The sequence below is a fragment of the Girardinichthys multiradiatus genome, chromosome 7, assembly GCF_021462225.1.
Source record: "Girardinichthys multiradiatus isolate DD_20200921_A chromosome 7, DD_fGirMul_XY1, whole genome shotgun sequence".
Taxonomy (NCBI): Eukaryota; Metazoa; Chordata; class Actinopteri; order Cyprinodontiformes; family Goodeidae; genus Girardinichthys; species Girardinichthys multiradiatus.
In genome coordinates, this window is record NC_061800.1 from 41,245,659 (window position 1) to 41,267,441 (window position 21,783).

The 21,783-nt window shown below is 38.3% G+C and overlaps 2 protein-coding genes across 6 annotated transcripts; both read right to left on the reverse strand.

Annotated features, from left to right (window-relative positions):
- Nucleotides 1–12: 12 nt before the first annotated feature.
- Nucleotides 13–6,975, reverse strand: LOC124871616 (interferon-induced protein 44-like). Its single transcript, XM_047371060.1, has 8 exons — nt 6,834–6,975; nt 6,606–6,631; nt 6,499–6,532; nt 3,409–3,610; nt 2,259–2,417; nt 1,264–1,432; nt 485–585; nt 13–406 (listed from the first exon to the last, which is right to left on the reverse strand). Exons 2-8 carry the CDS (start codon nt 6,619–6,621, stop codon nt 236–238), a joined length of 852 nt encoding a protein of 283 aa, XP_047227016.1. The 5' UTR covers nt 6,622–6,631; nt 6,834–6,975; the 3' UTR covers nt 13–235.
- A 2,686-nt stretch (nt 6,976–9,661) lies between these two features.
- LOC124871592 (interferon-induced protein 44-like) lies at nt 9,662–20,999 on the reverse strand. 5 transcript variants are annotated; one of them, XR_007039048.1, is made up of 9 exons: nt 20,685–20,999; nt 20,108–20,378; nt 19,988–20,021; nt 18,829–19,030; nt 14,204–14,362; nt 12,702–12,870; nt 12,380–12,480; nt 11,187–11,402; nt 9,662–10,886 (listed from the first exon to the last, which is right to left on the reverse strand). XR_007039048.1 is itself a non-coding variant. In XM_047371022.1 (9 exons), the coding sequence occupies exons 1-9, from the start codon at nt 20,695–20,697 to the stop codon at nt 11,238–11,240; spliced, it is 885 nt and encodes a 294-aa protein (XP_047226978.1). In that variant the 5' UTR covers nt 20,698–20,999; the 3' UTR covers nt 11,021–11,237. The 5 variants fall into 5 exon arrangements, 4 of the variants coding, with proteins under 4 accessions (XP_047226978.1, XP_047226975.1, XP_047226977.1 ...); XM_047371022.1 differs by lacking the exon at nt 9,662–10,886 and having other exon boundaries at nt 11,021–11,402; nt 20,108–20,113; nt 20,343–20,378; XM_047371019.1 differs by lacking the exon at nt 9,662–10,886 and having other exon boundaries at nt 11,021–11,402.
- Nucleotides 21,000–21,783: the final 784 nt, after the last annotated feature.

Sequence of the window (21,783 nt, forward strand, 5' to 3'; positions counted from 1 at the left end):
TGCCTCAATTCATTTTGTTTTCTGTAGTTTTTTTTTTCTTTATTTAACAACATGTGTTCAGGCTAAACAGGTAACATATAGATTCCTCTAACCATGATTAAATATAATTGCTCCCTCGTTATGTTATCTCTCAGATCCTATTGCTTAGAAAGCTGTAAAGTCTTATGGTAAAATTAGTAAAAACTTAAAACAGACAAGCATGCTTGGTCGCTTTCAGAAACCTCAGTGTTTCCTGTTATTCTGTTTTCATTTTCTCGATGAAGTCGTCTCCAAAGTCGATAATTTTCCTCAGGGCGCTCAGGATCAGAATATCAACATCATTATTCATGTCGATTTCTTCGCTGTAGTTCTTCACAGGAAAGATGCAGTTCACTGGGATTCCCACTGCTGCACTGAAGTCTTTCATCTGAACGTTAAAAACCAGTTACAGTTACAGTCTGAAACGTGTTGTGTTATTTCTCTGCACAGAAGGACTAAAACTCACCTTTTTTTGCAGGTGTCTGCTCCTGTACACATTCTTCAGGTCTTTCTGTATTTCACCACAGGCTGCATCGATGTGGGTCATCATAGCCATTTGAGGAATTCCTGTAGAACCAGAAACAGATCAGACAGGAACCAGTTTGGCTGAGGGAATCAGTTCCTATGTTCGAAGGAAAAGTTCTTCATAAAGATATCAAGGACCATCAATAGGAATTAAGGCCATCCCCCAAGGGCCAACACACACAGCTAGTGGGAAAAATAATCCAAACCTAAAGACATTATTAATTTATTTTGTTTTAGTTGTAAAGTATTTATAAGTCATGCTTTCATTGGCTTTCTGCTTTTATAGAAACTCATTGAAAAGTTAATTTATTTGAGTAATTCAATTAAAGAAAGTCACTGGAGTGAACTCAGTTGAGGTGGTGATCAGGATGCATCGGGGCACCTCCTTTTAGAGTTTATATGGGCACAGCTTACGGGGAGCTGGAAGGACTATATGTCTTTCTCTCCAGGGCATGACTTGGGATTGCCAAGAATGAGATGTACAGTGTTGCTGGTGAAAGGCATATCAGGGTTTCCCTGCTGGGACTGTTGCCCCCCGCGACCCGATCTGAGATCAGGAGGAAACATTAAACAGATTTTTTGAGACGAGGTGATTCTGTATGATTCAGTTGATGAAAATGGAGGACAGTTATGATGATAAGATTCCAGTTGAATTTAATTAGTTTAACTCATCTTGAATCTTTCTGTTTCATTTGTCTAAATCAATGTCTGTAAACGTACCCAGTTCACTGGCTTTTTCTCTGACTTCGCTCATCTTCTTCAGAAGTGAAGAATTAATCTGTGGCGTGTTGGCTGACATCACACAGACCAGAACATGAACCCTGTCATCAGTAGAGGGGGTTGGGTTGTAGCCAAAATCATCTGGCTCAAGTGGGCCTACTGGGTTAAACTGCAAAACAGTAAAAAACAACAACTTTTTAAGTTTTATTTCACACATTTCGGACACACATCTTTAGATCTAGGAACATTTTTCAGAGATTGTTAATTAACCATAAGTAGAAATAATTTATTGTCATTTGTATACAAAAAAAACTATAAGATATCATTCTATTTTTCTTGTCTGGGTGATATGGATAAAGCCATATGCTTCTTCAGATATGGATGAGATATCTTACTGCCCTTAAGAGGAGCAGCACCTGATACATCTCTTAATGTTAACACAGCAGGGGAACATGCTAAAATGATCAGAAGGACTCCTTTCTCAGCAACATCTGTCAACCAGTCCACCTTCAGTCACCATGTTAATCTGTTGTTGTTTTTGTGTCTCTATTACATCACTTCCCGCCCCCACTGGGATGCTACTCAATTGTAATGAAAAATGAATCAAACCGTGTTGAACTGGTTTGATCCAATGCAACCCGAATAGATTAGGTACTAGTGGAAAAGAGGCAAAACTGTAACTTAGGTGCAACAGTGTCCATTTATGTCACATAACCATAAAAGAAAGGAGGCGACAACGTGCCATGTTTGTCACCTGAAGGTTCACAGACTTTCTCGGACACCCAGCAGCTCTTCAATTTTTTTCTTTGTTTTTGCAGAACAAGCCTTTAGTTCATAAAGAGTCAGAGTCACTGAGCATTAAGTGAAGAACTGTTTCTGAACCAACATCTTACAGCTTTCAGTGCTGTAAAACATTTTAATAATCCATCTGATCATCTAAGGTTTGCTGCAGTGTATGTTAGTGTTAACAACATGAAAAACCCGCCTTGTTTTACCTTGTGACCCTCCTTCACATTTCCTTTGAAAGCATGAACGATGTCTTTAGCATGAACTCCACGGGTCTCCCCGTCTTCCAGACCCATGATGTCATTGAAAACCACAGGGAAAAATGTCCTTGAGCTTCCTCGTCCTTCCGTGAATTTATGAGTTTCATACTAAAACACAAAGAAAAGACATGTTGGTCCAGTTGGTCTTGGTAATGTTGATTACAGTTTCACAGAACCAGCTGACAGTAAACAGGAAGAACAACAGAGCTGACCTCCATCACGGCTAACTGTTTGAACTCAAACCTCTGAGGATAATCCATGTTCATTAATCTCATAGCAGTTGTCAGGACTCAGTCTGCGTTGCAGAGATTCTGTCATTTTAAAGGCTTTATATAGGTCCTTGTTAATAAATTAGAATATTTTTACTATTATTTTAGTATTTCAAAAGTGAAATTCATACCATTTTCTTCTGTTATTTGATGACCATGGCAAACAGCTAATGAATTCCTAAATTCAGTTTTTGACAAAACTAAGTATTAAAGACCAATACAAAATGATTAAGATATGGAAATATTAGCCCACTGAAAAGTATTTTCAGGTACTTTACAGTGTGTTCCATCAATGCTTGATTTGACCTCCATTCGCATATACTACCTGATCAGTTTGGCATGGCACGGAGACTATAAGCCATTGGCACTGCTGTGTTAAGAAACTTCAGGTTGCTTTACTAACACCTTCAACTCATCTTTATTATTGGCTCTGGGGTCTCTCATTTTCCTCTTGATTATTCTCCGTAGATTATTGATGGGATTAAGATTAGACCAGTTTGTTGGCCCGTCAAGCACAGTGATTCCATGGTCATAAAAGCAGGTAATTCTACTTTTGAGAGTGTGTGCAAGTGCCAAGTCCTATTTAAAAATTATATCAGCACCTTTACAAAGGTTATCAGCAGAGGAAATAACGAAGTGCTCTAAAATTCCCTTGATTTTCATTACTTCTTGTAACTACACAGAGTAACTACATGTTATTCTGTCATGAATCTGTTAGTTTCATTCTTGAATTAAATTATTGATATAAAATAACATTTCAATGAGATGCACTCATATTCCTGTTGTTGAGAGTGACTGGGAGATGAACAGGAACATCTTGGTTTCATTACTTTTCTGGTGAAGCTTTTGTCGGAAGTCATCGCACTAGCCAAAGCAGGCATCGTCATTCGGCCTCGCAGGACATTACTGACAGAATTGATGAAACTGGATTTTCCGGCTCCAACGTGTCCAAACAAGAGGACTCGAAGATACCTGATTTCCGGATTTTCAGGTTTGTACTTCTGCACATACTGAAGATCCTTCTGTCTCTCTCTGAGAACGTAAGTAAAAAGTAAATCATGAAGTTAGTTGGGTGTTGTTTTTTCTTCAAAATAACAATATACAACTGAAAAACTAAATAAAAAATATTCAGTATATACTGAATATATATTGAATAAATGTGGAAGAATAATCAGTCCGCCATCCATCCTTCCATCCATACAGACAATTATTTCCTCAGCAACAATCTCCAATTAGTTAAACCAACAATAGTTTAACAGTTTGGACCAGAGAGTTTCTTTCTTGTCACCCTGAAAGAGTATCTCCTTGCTCATTTCAAGCACAGGCAGCCCCAGGATAGTGTCCTTTCACCTCTGCTTTTTCCTTTGTGTATAAATGAATTTCCTCTCAACAGTAATACTTCCAAAGGGCCATTGTTCAAGTATGCAGACAACATGAATTGTTTTGCCTGTTACAAAACACTGACCCCTCTGCAAAGTACAGGTGAGAGCATTTGTTTGCCCCCAATCTTCTCAGAGGTTTTAATTGTCTGGGTGTCAGTTTGCACATTATAAAGCTTGTGAGCGCTACACACATCAGAAGTGTCCTGATATGTTGTATGGTTATTTCAATTACAGAAATAAAATAAACAGGATTGAGTCAGTGGAAATAAGAAAATAGTAGGGAAGCCCTCAAAACTCTGACCTACCTTTACACTGGCAGGATGCAGAAGAAAACTAAGAGAAGTTTCCTCTTTTCAGTTTGGGCTTATTAGGTCCAGGAGCTGCCACTGAGGTATTTTTATCCCAAATATTATTAGTATTCTTAGGTCAGTAAAGGGACGTACCCACAGTAACAAAATAAACAGCAATATGAAATATAAATATAAAAACTGCATACTAAAGTCGCAAATGCACCTTTGTAAATATGTATATTTAAGGACATAAAGATATATGCATATATACATAAATATATCCTATAACCCAAAAAACACGCATAAAAACGCATTTTATAACGCATAAAAAAAAAGAAAAAACCAGAGAGCAAAGTGTACCGGAGTCAAATTCCTTGTTTGTATGTACGAACTTGGCAATAAAGCTGATTTTGATTCTGGAAAGAACTCAGAACTGAAGAAGACCTCTGGAAGAGGTTAAAACGTCTTTAAGAATTACAAGAAGTCCAGTTGCTTTTGATTGAGTTTTTTTTAACTGCCTTGAGGTGGATGACTGAGAATCTACACCATCATTAGTTGACTTAATTTATATATTTCATCTTGTCTTCAAACCATGTGTTTTTGCTTGGTTTTTCTCACCCTCTGTCTTTTTTTTTTATTCTTCAAAGAAGCCAAAGGCGCTTTTCGCTCTGGTTGACAATGAAGATGCTTTTGGTTTTACTTTGCACCACAAAGTTTAGCCGATGGTTTGCTCCCATCGGCTAAACAACTGCTGCCAGTACCTTTATGTTCTCTCTATAGGACATACATGGCCACTGTCTCTTCACTCTAAAACCGTAGGTTTTCTGGTGGTTCCCACAATATAAATAAGTCGATGTGGAGACAGAGCTTGGAACCAGCTTCCAGTTTTATTCAATGAGACAGACAACCAGTCTACTCAGACTTGTATCTTTCCTGTTGCATGGAGTCTGGTTTCACAGAACTTTCTATTTTACTTGCAGTTGTGAAACCTCATTCTACACATCTAACTGCCCATCACTTCCATCGGATGTTTTTATCTTGTTTTACACCTCCTGGTGTTAATTTCTCCAAGTCTTAGCAGAACAGATTTTACTCATAAATAACAATAACTTAAGCACAACTATCTTTAAAATATTACTGAGAAACTATGGGGTTTGCTCCTGTAGAAAGGTTTAAATCAACCTATGTGATAGCAAAATTTTAAATGCTTTTGTCCTTCTGAGGTGACGATCCGTCTGACTTGACAATGGCTTCCACCTTCCTTCCTGCTCCCTCCTGCTGGTCATCCCCACTGTATTTACAAGCTAAAGGGGAAATGTTTATCATAGAGGAGCTGAGACGCCTAGGAGATAATTAATTCAATTTCTCAAATCTGCTCTTCCTGGAGGGGGGGCTGTATTGGGATTTTATAATTCTGATATAAGTAGGTGTTTCCTCTTTGTCTGGTCAGAAAGGTTTCGGCTCAGCTCAGTAGCATATCTGAGGCTGGAAACCTGTCCCTTATAAGGCTAAACTAAAGCTGCTGAATGAATGGTTAATGATTTGTAAAGACCTGTATGGTGCATGGTTTGTTAGGGTGACAATTGGAACTTTGCCTGTTCTTGGCAATGTTGCATAGTAATTTTATGAACATATATTTGTAGTTATTTCATAAAGATTACTGTCTCTTAAGCAGTCTGTCTTCTGGTGAATCTTTAAATTTAAAGGTTGAAAAGTTCTGCCTGTACAAAACCCAAAGCTTCACAGTAATATGTAATCTGGTCAAGGTTCAAGGTTACTTCATTAATAGCCGTATGTAGATTTGTTTCATTCAGAACTCAGCATTTACTTGTTGGCCTCATTGTACAGAGCGTCTATGTCAGCAGTGCACCTGGTTACTGTATTTAATAAAATCTTAGTACCATAAATATGCTTTTCAAATTCTGTTCTGTTTCTAACAGCAGTGTTCAATACATATAAACCTGGCGGCTCAAGATCAGTGCATGTACTTTTATAACCCTAATTTAGATAATTGCTGACTTGAACTGGGTTCCCTCCAGCAAATTCCTGATCCAGCGTCCTCCTTCATTTTGTGTTGAACCGTTGCGCCTTTGTTTCAACTTCCAATCACAATCCTCTGAGCATTTTAACTCTGCCCTGACTGTTCTGCTGCAGCATGTCTGTACCAGTAGTTTTCGTTTCAGATTCAGCAGAGTGACAAACCAGCAGCAGTAAACTGTTATTGATAAAAGTATTAAAGTAAACTCACCCCCAGCGTAGTTCCCTCCACGATTTCTCCAGAACTACATAGAAACATTAATTACTATTCATCAAAAATGACTGATGGACTTTCAGAAACCAAATTTAGTTACTTACGTGCAGAAGCTGCCATTGTTTGTCCTCTGAAAAGACAAACATGAATCATGTTCAGTGTTTCATTAAACTTCTCCTGAAACATTTGCTTCAGTCACAGTCTATTTTATACAAACTAATTGGAGAAACAAGATATTAAACCTTCAGTTTTCTCTTTGAGGGTGGACACATTAGCAGGTTCAGCAGGTGCTAAATTGAGCTCATTGATAAAAGGTTTGAGTCTGTACTCACCAAGATGATCGGGGCAGTGTCGTTCTGCAAGGTTATTTACTCTACTGGAAAGATGGATAGAAAGATTGTGAAAGTGAGCAATGAATAAACAGTTCTCAAACCACTGCACTGTCACTGTTGTGGTGCAAAGTGAAACCAAAAGCATATCCCTCCCTCTGCTTAAATTACTTCCACCGGCTTAGATTAGTCACATGACTTCTGATAAATCTCTCTGTTTGGCAGATTTCACCTGTACTATTTCTTTCAGGGGAGCAGAGATGTTATTTATTCCATAGAGAGGAAAGTCTTGTACAGGTCCTTCTCAAAATATTAGCATGTTGTGATAAAGTTCATTATTTTCCATAATGTCATGATGAAAATTTGACATTCATATATTTTAGATTCATTGCACACTAACTGAAATATTTCAGGTCTTTTATTGTCTTAATACGGATGATTTTGGCATACAGCTCATGAAAACCCAAAATTCCTATCTCACAAAATTAGCATATCATTAAAAGGGTCTCTAAACGAGCTATGAACCTAATCATCTGAATCAACGAGTTAACTCTAAACACCTGCAAAAGATTCCTGAGGCCTTTAAAACTCCCAGCCTGGTTCATCACTCAAAACCCCAATCATGGGTAAGACTGCCGACCTGACTGCTGTCCAGAAGGCCACTATTGACACCGTCAAGCAAGAGGGTAAGACACAGAAAGAAATTTCCGAACGAATAGGCTGTTCCCAGAGTGCTGTATCAAGGCACCTCAGTGGGAAGTCTGTGGGAAGGAAAAAGTGTGGCAGAAAACGCTGCACAACGAGAAGAGGTGACCTGAGGAAGATTGTGGAGAAGGGCCGATTCCAGACCTTGGGGGACCTGTGGAAGCAGTGGACTGAGTCTGGAGTAGAAACATCCAGAGCCACCGTGCACAGGCGTGTGCAGGAAATGGGCTACAGGTGCTGCATTCCCCAGGTCAAGCCACTTTTGAACCAGAAACAGCGGCAGAAGCGCCTGACCTGGGCTACAGAGAAGCAGCACTGGACTGTTGCTCAGTGGTCCAAAGTACTTTTTTCGGATGAAAGCAAATTCTGCATGTCATTCGGAAATCAAGGTGCCAGAGTCTGGAGGAAGACTGGGGAGAAGGAAATGCCAAAATGCCAGAAGTCCAGTGTCAAGTACCCACAGTCAGTGATGGTCTGGGGTGCCGTGTCAGCTGCTGGTGTTGGTCCACTGTGTTTTATCAAGGGCAGGGTCAATGCAGCTAGCTATCAGGAGATTTTGGAGCACTTCATGCTTCCATCTGCTGAAAAGCTTTATGGAGATGAAGATTTCATTTTTCAGCACGACCTGGCACCTGTTCACAGTGCCAAAACCACTGGTAAATGGTTTACTGACCATGGTATCACTGTGCTCAATTGGCCTGCCAACTCTCCTGACCTGAACCCCATAGAGAATCTGTGGGATATTGTGAAGAGAACGTTGAGAGACTCAAGACCCAACACTCTGGATGAGCTAAAGGCCGCTATCGAAGCATCCTGGGCCTCCATAAGACCTCAGCAGTGCCACAGGCTGATTGCCTCCATGCCACGCCGCATTGAAGCAGTCATTTCTGCCAAAGGATTCCCAACCAAGTATTGAGTGCATAACTGTACATGATTATTTGAAGGTTGATGTTTTTTGTATTAAAAACACTTTTCTTTTATTGGTCGGATGAAATATGCTAATTTTGTGAGATAGGAATTTTGGGTTTTCATGAGCTGTATGCCAAAATCATCCGTATTAAGACAATAAAAGACCTGAAATATTTCAGTTAGTGTGCAATGAATGTAAAATATATGAATGTTAAATTTTCATCATGACATTATGGAAAATAATTAACTTTATCACAATATGCTAATATTTTGAGAAGGACCTGTATGTATATTTTTTCCTGTCAAAAAAGTCAAGAGGATTAACAAGTGCAGGAATAGTTCCCTTCAATTAACTATTTACACAAAATCAGGCCTCAGGAGGTAGACAAAAGGCACCCAGTTATCCCAGAGTTTCACAAAGTTTTCATCTTTTGATTGATAGAGGGTCAAATTCAAATGTCTAAGATTACATCTATTCAATTTGTTGAAACAAGCATCATTCGTTTTTTTTAGACTATTCTTTTCTGCCATTAGAATATTCCATAGCTACCTCATTTCATGAAATGATCATATTTCCTTTACAGGGTGCATATAGCTTCTGGAAGGGATACCTCAGGACTTTTTATATATAGCAGTCGATGGTCTTGGGAGCATGGAATTTTGTATTACGTTGTAGTACTTCTTATGTCAGCAATCATGTTACTTTGTCTAATAAACTGTGCTAGGGATTATATGAATATAACAAGCATGAGGAAAGGAAAGAAAACCTTGCCTCCCTTACTTTTACTTTCACTTTATTCAGACTCTGCTTACTGTGCTCTGCACTGCAGTACTTATGAGGAACCGCATTAACACAAACACACCTCTGAATCTACACTCAGAGGTAAACCTATATCCAATCTCACTATTTTATCTAAACCTATTTAATTTGAAATAATTGCTAATCAGTTGAGTGAGCATTTACACTGTAATGGATTTCATTCAGGTTTAGAAGCTCACCATAGCACAGAAACAGCAACTGGTTAAGAAGATCAAGGAAACACCTCCAGGCTGGTTTATGTTATATAAATCTTCCTCACTTACCAGAGTTACTTAAGAAGTACCACAGGGTTCAGTGCTTGAGTCAATTATTTTCCCATGCAGACCCAGTCAATTAATTTATTTCACTAACCCAAGTCAAACACATTATAATACATTATAATCTAATTACACTCAGATTGATGTTTTCAAGCTTTTATTTCCATTAATTATGATGCTTTTCCACTCACAGTTAATGAAACCATGATATTTAAGAATATACATTAAATCAATTAATAAAACATATCAATACAGACGTTGGCAATATGAAAAGTATGGTTCATACCTGCTTAAAGGTTATTTTTGCAAGGTACTTCTCATCTAAAAAACAGAACGCACATACTAACTTATTGTATATGACTGTATATCTGCTACCATTTGGTAAAATAATCACAGAGCGTGGGATGGATTTCCATTGTTATGCTGATGATAATCATCTATATTTATCCATAAATCTTATTGAATCCGATCAGTTATTCTGACTACAAGCATGTCTGGAACACATTGGAGCCAGGATGACTTCATTTTGGACCAGAGCATCTGACAAGACAAATATTTACTTCCAGCAGAACATCATTTCAGCAGGTTACTTTAGGAAGATGAAGGAAAAACACAGATAAAACAGAGGTCCATGGAGGCGAGGACTATCATGGCAGGTCCAATAAACAAGGAGGAATGTGGCTGCTACTCCCAGCTAGACAGCTTGGAACAACCTGTTCGGTGAGCACATTCCAACATGCAGAGCTGTAATTTTAATGCTGTTTCCTCTCAGCAGGGAGAGGGGAAAACCACTGTCGTCTTTCTTCCTCCCCCTTAACCCAGACAGCCGTGAAGTCAAAAAATCATATGCTGTGTTGTAACTTCCACAATTGCTAGTATTTTAAATGTAAGTGTACTTCAACTGACTGTATGTACTTGAAACCACATGTTACTGCTTTGCAGAGATATTTGTTTTAATTAAGATTTGAATATGATATGAATTTCATTTAATATGTAATGAAATTATTGTGTGGAGAAAATTAACTCGTGTTTTTAAGAAGAAAACAATTCAGCCAGTTGTCTGATGTAGGAGGTCATCTGTGTAAAGAAAATTATGGAAAAGTATAAAAGCTTGATGGCCAATGTAAAATAATTTATTATGCTGATAAAGTATTGTGACAGGGTGTATAATACTCCAATATATGATATATTTCTAGCCCTGAAGCAGGACTGGTGTGTAAAATCACCAGGACATAAAGGAGAACAAAAGATCAAGAAAATAAACGGTTGTATACTGGAGATGTTCTGGTTCCTCCTCTGATTTCCCTTTGAGGTAATCTCCAGATCTAAGAGTGCAGTAGGCGTCCTGTTTGTTGGTTGAACTTCCTGTGATGAAAGAAGTGTTTCTAAAACCAGTTCCAGGCAAAAACACAAATGGAGCCATTTTTTTCTCAACCTAGGAGGACTGGACTTTCACCATCATAACACTCTTAATATATACGTAGAAACAGACACTAACAAGCTGTATAAGAGTTTATTTAACAATGGTATACCAGGAAATCAGGTATCACTTTCACAGACATCAACAAAGATAATAAACTAATGCCACCATCAAACAAAACAGTTATTTTCGACATGCTGCACTACCTTCTGCACCTACTGAACATATTTTCATTTAGTTTTTACCTTATTGTAACAAATAACTGAATCCCTCCACATCAGAGTTTCCTTTAAATCTCAACAGATGTTCTCGATGAAGTTGTCTCCAAAGTCGACCATTTTCTTCAGGGCGCTCAGGATCAGAAAGTCAACATCATCCTTCAGGTCGATTTCTTCAATGTAGTTTTTCACAGGAAAGATGCAGTTCAGAGGGAATCCCATATCTGCACTGAAGTCTTTCATCTGAAAGATAAAAAACAACGCTTAAGGTTTTTCCACCAAAGCCGTACTGGTGATAGAGGCAGTTCCTAACGTTCTATAAAAGAACCAGTCTGGTTTTCCACAACAAGAGCGAGCTCTGAGCCATGTAATTCTGAGCCATGTAATTCTGCCACTAAAGCTCTCTCTTCCAGTTAATGCTTGATCCTCTCTGTTGTATTTCTACTGCATCCCACACCGCCCATCCACAGTGGATTGGTGAAAGTGACTAATCGCAGGAAAGTGCTTTCAGTTGTCAGAAAGTGCTAAAGAACTTCCATCCTTTTAATGTTGACCATTCTTGTGCAGAATCCCAATGAAGGGAGACTGTTTATCTGCAAAGATCCCAGGATTTGTCTCTTTGTCTCTATAAACAGATGTTTCAAAATGAACCTTGTGATTCAAACAGCAGGAGGTGATTGTGAAGGCTTGACATGTATGACCGCATCTCTGATCTGTACCAGTGGTGCTGCAAACAGGAATTTCCCACAGGTAGTTTAAAAGTCACTGTTAAACTCCAAGTGTGGTGCCAAAATTAAAAATAAAATGGGTCCAATGCAGATTAGTAGCTGTGAGCAGAGCTCTTTGCAGTCCATCGAAATACTCACACTAACGGTGCTAATAAAACTTATAATGATAAAGATGCCCTGGATATTTCTGTTTTTTGTTATAATTGACAAATCAGCTTTAAAAGTAGCTTCAGAGCTTTAAACCTGGCACTCATATCATTTTGATTGATTTTTGGTTTCCGTAAGACCGCCTCTATAAAGTGGTAATTTCATCTGGACAATGATTGACCATAATTTTCACAAGTCAGTAGAAATAAAACATGGTGCTAGTGCTAAGCTAGCACTACCATCATATTAGCAATGAAACTGATTTGGTTGAAAAACCACCAGAGTCTCAGTTACAGTCTGAAACATTGTGCCGTTTTGTCTCTGAATAAACTGAGTGAAACTCACCTTTTTCCTCAGGTATTTACTCTTGTACACATTTTTCAGATCTTTCTGAATTTCACCACAGGCATCATCGATGTGGGTCATAATGGCTATTTGAGGAATTCCTGCAGAGACAGAAACTCACTTAGTTTTAGGTTCATTACTAAAGGAATAACAGTTTTGCATGTTAAAAGGGAAATTTTGTGATCGATTACACTTGCAGCAACAGTTTTTACTACAGGCTGAGGTGCTGATCTTCACTTTACATTTTCCTCACCTAACAATGTGTCTTAGGAAACTGAATCCTGGAAAGGAGGCCATAATAGTTAGCAAACTCTGCTCTTACTCAGGTTCGTAGCTGTTTCTCTGATGCTTTTCATCTTCTTCAGAACTGAAGGATTAATCTCTGAAGCGTTGGCCGACACCACACAGACCAGGACATGAACTCTGTCGTCAGCAGATGGGGTCCTGTTATAGCCTATATTATTTTTGATTAGTGGAGAAGCTGGATTGAACTGGAAAACATTAGAGATAAAAAAATGATACTGAATGTTTTAATATTTCTTTCATACACATGTGTTAGGAGGACTCATTTCAAAAATCAAAAATCTGGTTATCAAATCAAGAAATGCTGTTTTTAAATGTGTTCACTCACATGACATCATCATCATTAAGAAAATATGCTGTTATTAGATGAATTTCACTAAACCTTTAAAACATCCCAACAACTTAAAGCTAATGCTGCTCAGCTTTGTTCTGCTTAATTACAGCAGAGAGAAAAAAATAAATAAAATGATTATCTTCCTCATCTTGTTGTCACCTTCTATAGACTCAGCTGCTCTACACCTTCCTGGTTTAATAATTTAAACACATTAATCAGTTTTATTAACTACTTTCTGATGTTTTTTTTCTGTTGCTGAATAGTCTGTTTACAGTATATATGGAAATCTATTGTCAATTCAATGCAATCACAGAGACAGATTTAAAGTTCATTACATACTTTCCAATTTGATTCTAGTTATAAAACAACCAGGCCAAGTTCAGTTTGTTATTTCAAGTGGTAAAAGGTGTTCTAAAGAAAGCTTGCCAAATTGTATTGAGTTACTGAATTTACAGCAATGACTCCTTCTAAATAAGCATGCAGTGACAGTGGAGAGGAAACCCCCTGTTTAACACAAACAAGCTTCTGGTTGTACCTGGCTCAGTGTGAGTGACCATCTGCAACTGATTAAGAGTTTAAACATTTTCATTGCTGTCAGAATAAGAGGAATGTTAGAAGCTACTAGTTATTGTTGTTGCACCACTAACCACTAACTCTGAACTAAGTCAGAAAAACAGCTTCTATCTAAGCACTAACTCTTCAGCTGAAAGAACCATAAAGCAAGATCAAGAAACTAATTCAGTTTTAGGGCATTTTGATTAACAGTTTTTACGGTGGTGCAGTTGGTAGCACTGTTGCCTTGCAGCAAGAAGGTCCTGGGTTCAATTCCCAGCTGGGGGTCTTTCTGCATGGAGTTTGCATGTTCTCCCCGTGCATGCGTGGGTTCTCACCGGGTACTCTGGCTTCCTCCCACAGTCCAAAGACATGCCTCTTAGGTTAATTGGTCACTCTGAATTGCCCTTAGGTGTATGAATGAGTGTGTGCATGGTTGTTTGTGTGTTGCCCTGCGATAGACTGGCAACCTGTCCAGGGTGTACCCCGCCTCTTGCCCATAGACTGCTGGATATAGGCACCAGCTCCCCTGCGACCCACTATGGAATAAGCGGTAGAAAACAACTGACTGACTGGCTGACCTTTACATACATAAAGAATCCCCTAACTGGCCCCAGCAGTGGACAATACTGTACCGTGTAGCCTTCCATCACATGACCTTCCAAAGCCATCTTGATGTCGTCAGCATAAACTCCACGGTCTTCCCCCTCTTCCAGACCCATGATTTCATTGAAGACCACGGGGAAAAATGTCTTTGAGCTTCCTCGTCCTTTGCTGAATTTATGAGTCTCATACTGAGAGAGAGAGAGAGAGAGATTAATGGCTTTATGGGATCTGCCTCATCTTCATCTAATCTGATGCAATGTTCTATTGCTATCTCTTTACTACAGCTTGTCTTCAGATGTTAAGAAACTGTGTTCCAGTGTGACCTTAGATGGTTACAGTTTGGTACTTGGGAAAGTTTGCTGAATGGATAAATTAATTCCCTAACAAAAGTATTCATACATACTTACACATTTTGTCATATTATTCCATCAAACATTTTATCATTAGTGATAAACCAAAAAAACATTTGCAGTATATTTATGAATATTCAGGAAGATAAAAGCTTCCAAAGTTATCTGGTCTTCTTTACTCTGGACCCACAAATACAGTCCAGTACATCAAATGTGTCATCTTACTAGTAAATAGTTCACCAGGGTGTAATTTAAACTCAACATTAGCTCGGTTCTGTGCAGGCCACATAGGGAACATCAGAGAACAGTTTGGACGCATGGAGGTGATCAGCCTGTGGTTCTTCTGAGGTGTTGTGGAAGCCCAGGTTGCTTTGATGGCAGCCTTTAGGTCATTTTTATTGGTGGGTCTGGTGTCGATGAATCAGTTTTTGGGATGCCATGTCACCAGCAGAGGACAACATGGATTCCATGCCTCTCCACTCTTTCTTTAGACTCTTTCAACAGATTTTACCTAAGATTTTGTATTTTTTTCAGGCACTAGGAGTCTGTATTTTTTCACATTGTTTCAAAAGTGAGTAGACAGGAAATAGGGGGGAGAGATAAGACAGGACATGCAGTAAAAGAGACTAAAATACACCCTTCAATCAAACTTTTTGACAGGTGACCTTTGACCTTAAAGTGGGTCATGGGGGATGGGAGGTCATGGGGTCAACAGGGGTGTGTCCAAGGGGCGTAACCGTGGATGCTGATTGGTTGTCGTCATTAGGGGCGATACCTTAAATGAACCAATTATAACCCAGGGGTGTGTTTAAGGGTGTTATTAATAATCTGTATGTTTTTCAGGCGTTAATACATCTAAAAAAGACATGCATCCTTTTATAGTTTTAAAGGTATACTCAACTTAATGTTGACCTGTCACATGACATCCTAATAAAATGAACTGTGTAACCTGACAGAATTGTAAGTTCATTTTGCTTTACAGCAGGACCTATTTCCTGAATATATGAGCAAATCAGTTCAAAATAGAAAGACCTAAAAGTAAATAAAGATTGTGCTTCCCTACATCGATGGAACGAGCAAAACCTTCCACTTCTGTGTCAACAGACTGGAAACCAGGAGAAAAAGAGGTAAGACAAATATGAAATTAACAGAAAAACTTTACGAACCCTCAGTATACTGTTTCCAAGTTATAAATTGACTCTAGCGAGGATGTGTTTGTTTTGAATCATGAGAGACTCCATTTTAGGAAAAGGAATGATAATTTTAGTTACCTGTAGCTTTTCTAAAACATTTTGTTTTTCATCTTAGAGCAAATGTTATTGAGAGACTTACTGAAATCCCAGTCAACATCAGCCTTCTGATTCAATTTCCTGACCAAGTGTGTGACACAGGGCAATAAAGTAATTAGAACTCTCCCAACCCCCCCCTGCTCCAAAAGAGTCAATACATAGGTTCATGAACAGGTGAGACCCCCAGGGCCTGATGTATATCAAAGTTTGCTGGTTTATCATTGCTAATACGTGCTTCTAAAAGGAAATTCTTGTTTTTGATTTTGGTAAAGTTTATAGACACAGCGTCCCCATGTCATGGCTCACTGAGTTTTGTCCACAAAGAAACAGTGCAATGAATAGCTAATATGGTAATGGACCTCTTTTTTGCATTTCAGTGTGTTGGCAATAAAAACAGGTTTAGTTTCACAGTAGCCCCAGAGACCTCAGAGTTGCCTACATCCTCATCAGCGTCAGGTCTGCTACAGCTAAAGATTTATTTTGTTTTTACACAATATTTAACACCAGCCAAAAGACAGCGACTCTCTGCTCTGCATACCAGAGCAACGTTAGTGAGAGCCTTAATGAGCGGTACGTTTAATTCATACCTACTGAATTAATTTGAATTCCCCCTACTTTTTTCAGCTTTAATTTTTTTATTTCAATATATATATATTCTTTTGTTGTTCACTCTCTTTACAGAGGTAACGTTGATGGTAGGACAGATCCGTTCCAGACCTGCACATCAACGTCGCAGAAAGAAAGTTTCTATGGCCATACGGGACCGTCGAAATAAAACCTCATCCCTTACGCTTCTGGCTGCATGTCAGATTCTGTTACAGAAGCAGTTTGGTGACATCAAAGTGATTTTAAACTGAACTGATCGCTGTTTTTTTTTTTTGTTGGTTTGTTTGATTTTTCTTATGCTCATATAAATGGATAACCGAATCAGACTTGCCCTGGATGAAATAAAAAATGTAGTAACTGAGCTTAACAAAATCCCTATAGCTGCACATGTTTTAGAGGATGAAGCATCTCTTGTTAACAACCACAATGAAGATCAGCACGGTGACTTTTTAAACTTATTCGATCAGGCTCTTGAAGATTTAAATAGAACACCGTCTCCACTCAGCATTCAGCAAAATGAATCAGATGGGTCTTCTTCTTCTTCTTCTAATACTCATGTTAATATGGATAGGCAGATCACACATGCGCTGAATGAGAAAAGAAATGTTGTTGCTCAACTTAATGAAATTCCTGTTAATGCTGAAGTAGCAGATAACATCGGGTTAAATGCATCTCCTGCTAACAGTGAAAATGTAATAAATCAAAATCTGCACAGTGACTTTTTACGCTCATTAGAACAGGCTGTTGAACATTTAAATACAACGTCTCCACCTGACACTCATCAAAATCCTTCAACATCACACAATGCTGATCAGCATGGAGGGAATTTCAATCCGGAGGTAGCAGTCAGTTCTGATCAAATAGGGCGAGATCCTCCAGCGGTTGTTGAACGTGAACGTTTTAATAACATTGAAATAAGGAGACCTTTTACCATCCCGCCACCCTGTCCGGGTAACGTTCCAGATCTAGCTGCATTCTATATAAACATCGTGTGTATTCTCATTGAATTAGCCGACGCCACAAGATCTTTAACCAGACGTAACGACGTTGTGCAGCTGGAATTAGTGGGTGAAAATCTCAATCATCACGTCACATTTACTGTTACAGATGATGGAAATATGATCCTGCCTACTTTTGAGAACTTTCTAGATGATTTAATACAATCGAATGCAGATGTACCTGTAGATAATAACCTGGAATTTGTTCTTCAGGTTGTTAATGACCTTGCAGGAGGGTCTAAACGTAAGGCTACAGGAACGTTAGACTGTGAACTGATTAATAAGAAAATGCGTCACCTGTATATTGTAGATAATACCGGTAATCAGTTATGCTTTGCAATCAGCCTCGCACACGTCTCTGACCCTGAGCTTACTGATGACCGTGCTGTAGAACTGGGGAGGAGATGGCAGCATCAGGCAGGCCTCGACGAGCAGACAGCAGTTACTTTTAGTGATATTGGTAAATTTGAAAACATTCTGAGGAGAAAAATTGTAGTGTTGATGCAGAAGTGGAAGGTTTGCTCATTCCATCAATGTAGGGAAGCACAATCTTTATTTACTTTTAGGTCTTTCTATTTTGAACTGATTTGCTCATATATTCAGCAAATAGGTCCTGCTGTAAAGCAAAATGAACTTACAATTCTGTCAGGTTACACAGTTCATTTTATTAGGATGTCATGTGACAGGCCAGCATTAAGTTGAGTATACCTTTAAAACTATAAAAGGATGCATGTCTTTTTTAGATGTATTAACGCCTGAAAAACATACAGATCATTAATAACACCCTTAAACACACCCCTGGGTTGTAATTGGTTCATTTAAGGTATCGACCCTAATGACGACAACAATCAGCATCCACGGTTACGCCCCGCGGACACACCCCTGTTGACCCCATGGCCTCCCCTCCCCCATCACCCATGACCCCCCTTTAAGGTCAAAGGTCACCTGTCAAAAAGGTTGATTGAAGGGTGTATTTTAGTCTCAAGTAAACATCAACAGGCCAGGACTCGTACCTGCGACAGCTTGTGTTGAGGACTAAGGCCTCAGCACATAGGCTGCGAGCATTACCCCTGTGCCACTGTCGCCACATCCATATTTAACAGACTTTAGTAGCAAATCTACGCAAGTTTTAGTACATGAGCCCAATATTGCTGTGCTTCAGATGTTCCCATATCACTCCATTGCCAAGCCTGTTTGCCACCCATGGTTTTCCCTGGGACATTGCTGTTTTTGGATTTGGTAACAATTTTTTTTTTCAAAGTTGTATTAATTATTCAACTGTCCTTGATCCTCTTGTTGCTGATTCCACCATGACCCTCTGTAGTTCAATGAGTTTTAAAACTGTTTATTTTTCCTGTAGATGGAGTGAATGGGTTCTATAAAATGAACAGAGATATCTCAGTTTTCTTACCACTCTGGTGAAGCTTTTTTTGGAGGCTGTCGCATCGGCAAAGGCAGGAATTGTCATTTGCTCTTGAAAGACATTACTAGCAGAGTTGATGAAACTGGATTTTCCAGGTCCAACAGGTCCATACAGCAGGACTCGAAGGTAAGTGATGCCCTCTTTTTGAGGTTGGTACTGCTGCACATACTGGAGATCCTTTTGTTTGTCTCTGAGAACATAAAGTACATCAGTTAGATCTGATCTGTCTGCAACTAACAAGTGGTGCAGAACTTCTGAGTCTTGGTCTAGTAGCCATAGCCTTCATAAGGTTGCTGACTGAGTAAAATAACCCTAAAGTATGTCAGCAAGCAACTGTTATAAGAATCTGGTTTCTCATACCAGCGTATATTAAATAAAAACAGACAGGAATTGTTCTAGCTTTAGTGTTCCACTGCGAATAAAAAGCAGAGACACCTTCAGTGATGGACTTTTTATTAGACTATCACTTATTAATTTTTTACGACATGCAAACAACCCTCAGCCTTTCACCCCAAAATGAAAAGCTTTAATCTTATATTATCAATTCCCTGGCAGGATGGCAAGGTTTTAGGAGACTGAGATCTTTTGGAGTGCAGAGGGAACTCCTAAATATCCTAAAACATCAAACAAATTTGATGTTTTTACCTCAGGTAAATAAATGTTTTGCTTAAACTGCAGAGTTGTGGTTTGATGTTAACATATTTGTAAGGCATATATATATATTTTTTTTTAAATCTTTTCCCAAAAACTAAAATCTGGAATTAGCACTCTTTATATAGAAGTTGGGCTTCTTTGCTGCCATCATAGGATGCAAAATATTAGGAAGGTAACAACATGTTAGATGTAGTGTCCATGTAGTTGCAACAGCAAGAGGAAATATTGTCAAAATATTTTGGATTTGCATGTCAGGCATAGTTTCATTGTAACACTGGCATCTGCTGACAACTCCTCTCTGTTTTATGTGACTCCCTCACTAAATGCTGTACTTTGTTTTTCACTAAGGTAAACCCAAGAAAACCTCTCACACAGAGCCCTAACCTCTTTAAGTATCCTCAAATTAACCTCCTCAACTATTTCATTTAGATTTAAGCTGAGTTTATTAATAAAGCAGCAGTAAACAGCCAGGTCAATGTTTCAGTAAACTTACAGCCAGCGTAGTTCTCTCCACGGTTCATCCAGAGCTGCACAGAAATATATATATATATATATTTTTTTTTTTTTTTTTTTTTAATGGTAACTAAAAGCTTTTAAAAACAAAATGACTCACCGGACTCTGGAAAGACAAACAGAAAATATGATGAAAGTTTCATTAAAATGTTTTGTGAAACAGTCAGTAAATATGAAGCCAGCCAGGTTAGAATGCCAGCCTGATTATTTAACACTGTTTTAATCAGCAATAAATAAATGAATAAATTACTTAATGTCAACTTAACCAAACTCATGACACAGATAACATTTGAAACACTCAGTTGTTCTGAGTTTTCGTGTTCCTGGAACCTTACCAGGAGCTGGGGGAAAGAAGTAATTCTTAACCATCGCTAAACAGAGAAAATGAAACACATAGATCATGACAGGTTATCCAAAGTAAAATGTGTTTTTAAATTATTTCTGACTCTGACACCAAATATTTAGAACAACTAATAAAATCTAGATTTAAACTTTTGAAGCTAAAAGAAGGAATCATAGATCTGGTGATGGATCGATTACTAAAAACATTAGCCTTTTCCTTAACTGCTACCAGCAGAAAAAGACAATTTATGACATTTCTACTCATAACAAATATTCGACTAAAGGCAAACAAAATCATAAATACATATAAATATTTGAAAAAGAAACATCCTTACTGAATACAGACATCCTTCACCAGTTTTGTCTTTTCTACTAAGTGAACAATAGGAATCCAGCTTCCACCTGAAATAACACCACCCTTGAGAAACCACATGACTCAGAAACCAGTTTAACATTTTTTGTTTGGTCATTTAATTTCTATTTATGATCCCTTGGGACATCCAGTTCTGCGCTCCAGAATCATAAGAACCAACTTCAACACAGTGAATTAAGAGAACCTACAGGCTGACTCATCACTGATGAATCAGTGCTCCCCTGAAGCCTTTAAACATCCCTTTAAAAGAGAGTAGGAACAGATTGAACCACACTGTGAGACTGAAAGTGAAAGTAAAGTGGATGTAGTCGCTGTTGTTCAGCATAGCTGCAATTTACTGTAAGTCACGTGATCAGGGGTGTTTGGTATATGGCATGCCGAATTAATATAAAATCGGCTTCGTCTGACCTGCAATTAAATTCTAGATATTTGAAAAGGAGTTTTGACTAGTCACAACTACAGTTTAACTATTCGGAATGGCAATTTAAGATATCTACATTTACATTCTGACGGATCAAAATGCCTTTCAAGATATCTCAAATGACATCACTAGATTTGTCATTACAAGGGTCAAACATTAATAATTACAATTAAAGATATCTCAAAATCAATTAAGGCCAGTCAAAATTACATTGTTAGATATCTGATTTATCCCACAATATTGAAAGAGCTCAGAGGTACGGGGTCTATGGAGAATTTATACTCGAAGACTCCCGACACATTAAATCTCTCTGTGACACCGTATATTGTGACTCAAGGAGGCGCTGTTGCTTTTTCATACCAGAACTTGGCCTTAAAGAAGAAGATGTTACGCCAAAGTTTGCGCTAATAGTGGGATAGAGGACGTGCGAGACAATGCTGTTCAATGCCAGATTTTTGTCAAAAGTAAAGCGTCCCTGAAATCCTAAAATAGGGAATTTAATGGTTGATTTACCTTTAAAAGATAACTCACATATGCGCAATGTCTATTTATTGAAGTATATGTTGTTAAAAATTACCAGTTCAGTAAAAAAAAAAAAAAAGAAAGAAAATAAACAGCTGCAGCATAAAAATAATGTTAA

What these genes read in the sequence shown, in the direction of transcription:
- LOC124871592 (XM_047371019.1), bottom strand. Translation starts at nt 20,819, where the DNA reads ATGACCAAACAAAAAATGTTAAACTGGTTTCTGAGTCATGTGGTTTCT. An exon ending in GTTTGTCTTTCCAGAGTCCG is followed by an intron (nt 20,022 to 20,107) that starts GTGAGTCATTTT and finishes ATTTCTGTGCAG; the next exon opens with CTCTGGATGAACCGTGGAGA. An exon ending in AAAAAAGCTTCACCAGAGTG is followed by an intron (nt 14,363 to 18,828) that starts GTAAGAAAACTG and finishes TCTCTCTCTCAG; the next exon opens with TATGAGACTCATAAATTCAG.
- LOC124871616 (XM_047371060.1), bottom strand. An exon ending in ACAAAAGCTTCACCAGAAAA is followed by an intron (nt 2,418 to 3,408) that starts GTAATGAAACCA and finishes TTTGTGTTTTAG; the next exon opens with TATGAAACTCATAAATTCAC. An exon ending in AGAAAAAGCCAGTGAACTGG is followed by an intron (nt 586 to 1,263) that starts GTACGTTTACAG and finishes CTGGTTCTACAG; the next exon opens with GAATTCCTCAAATGGCTATG.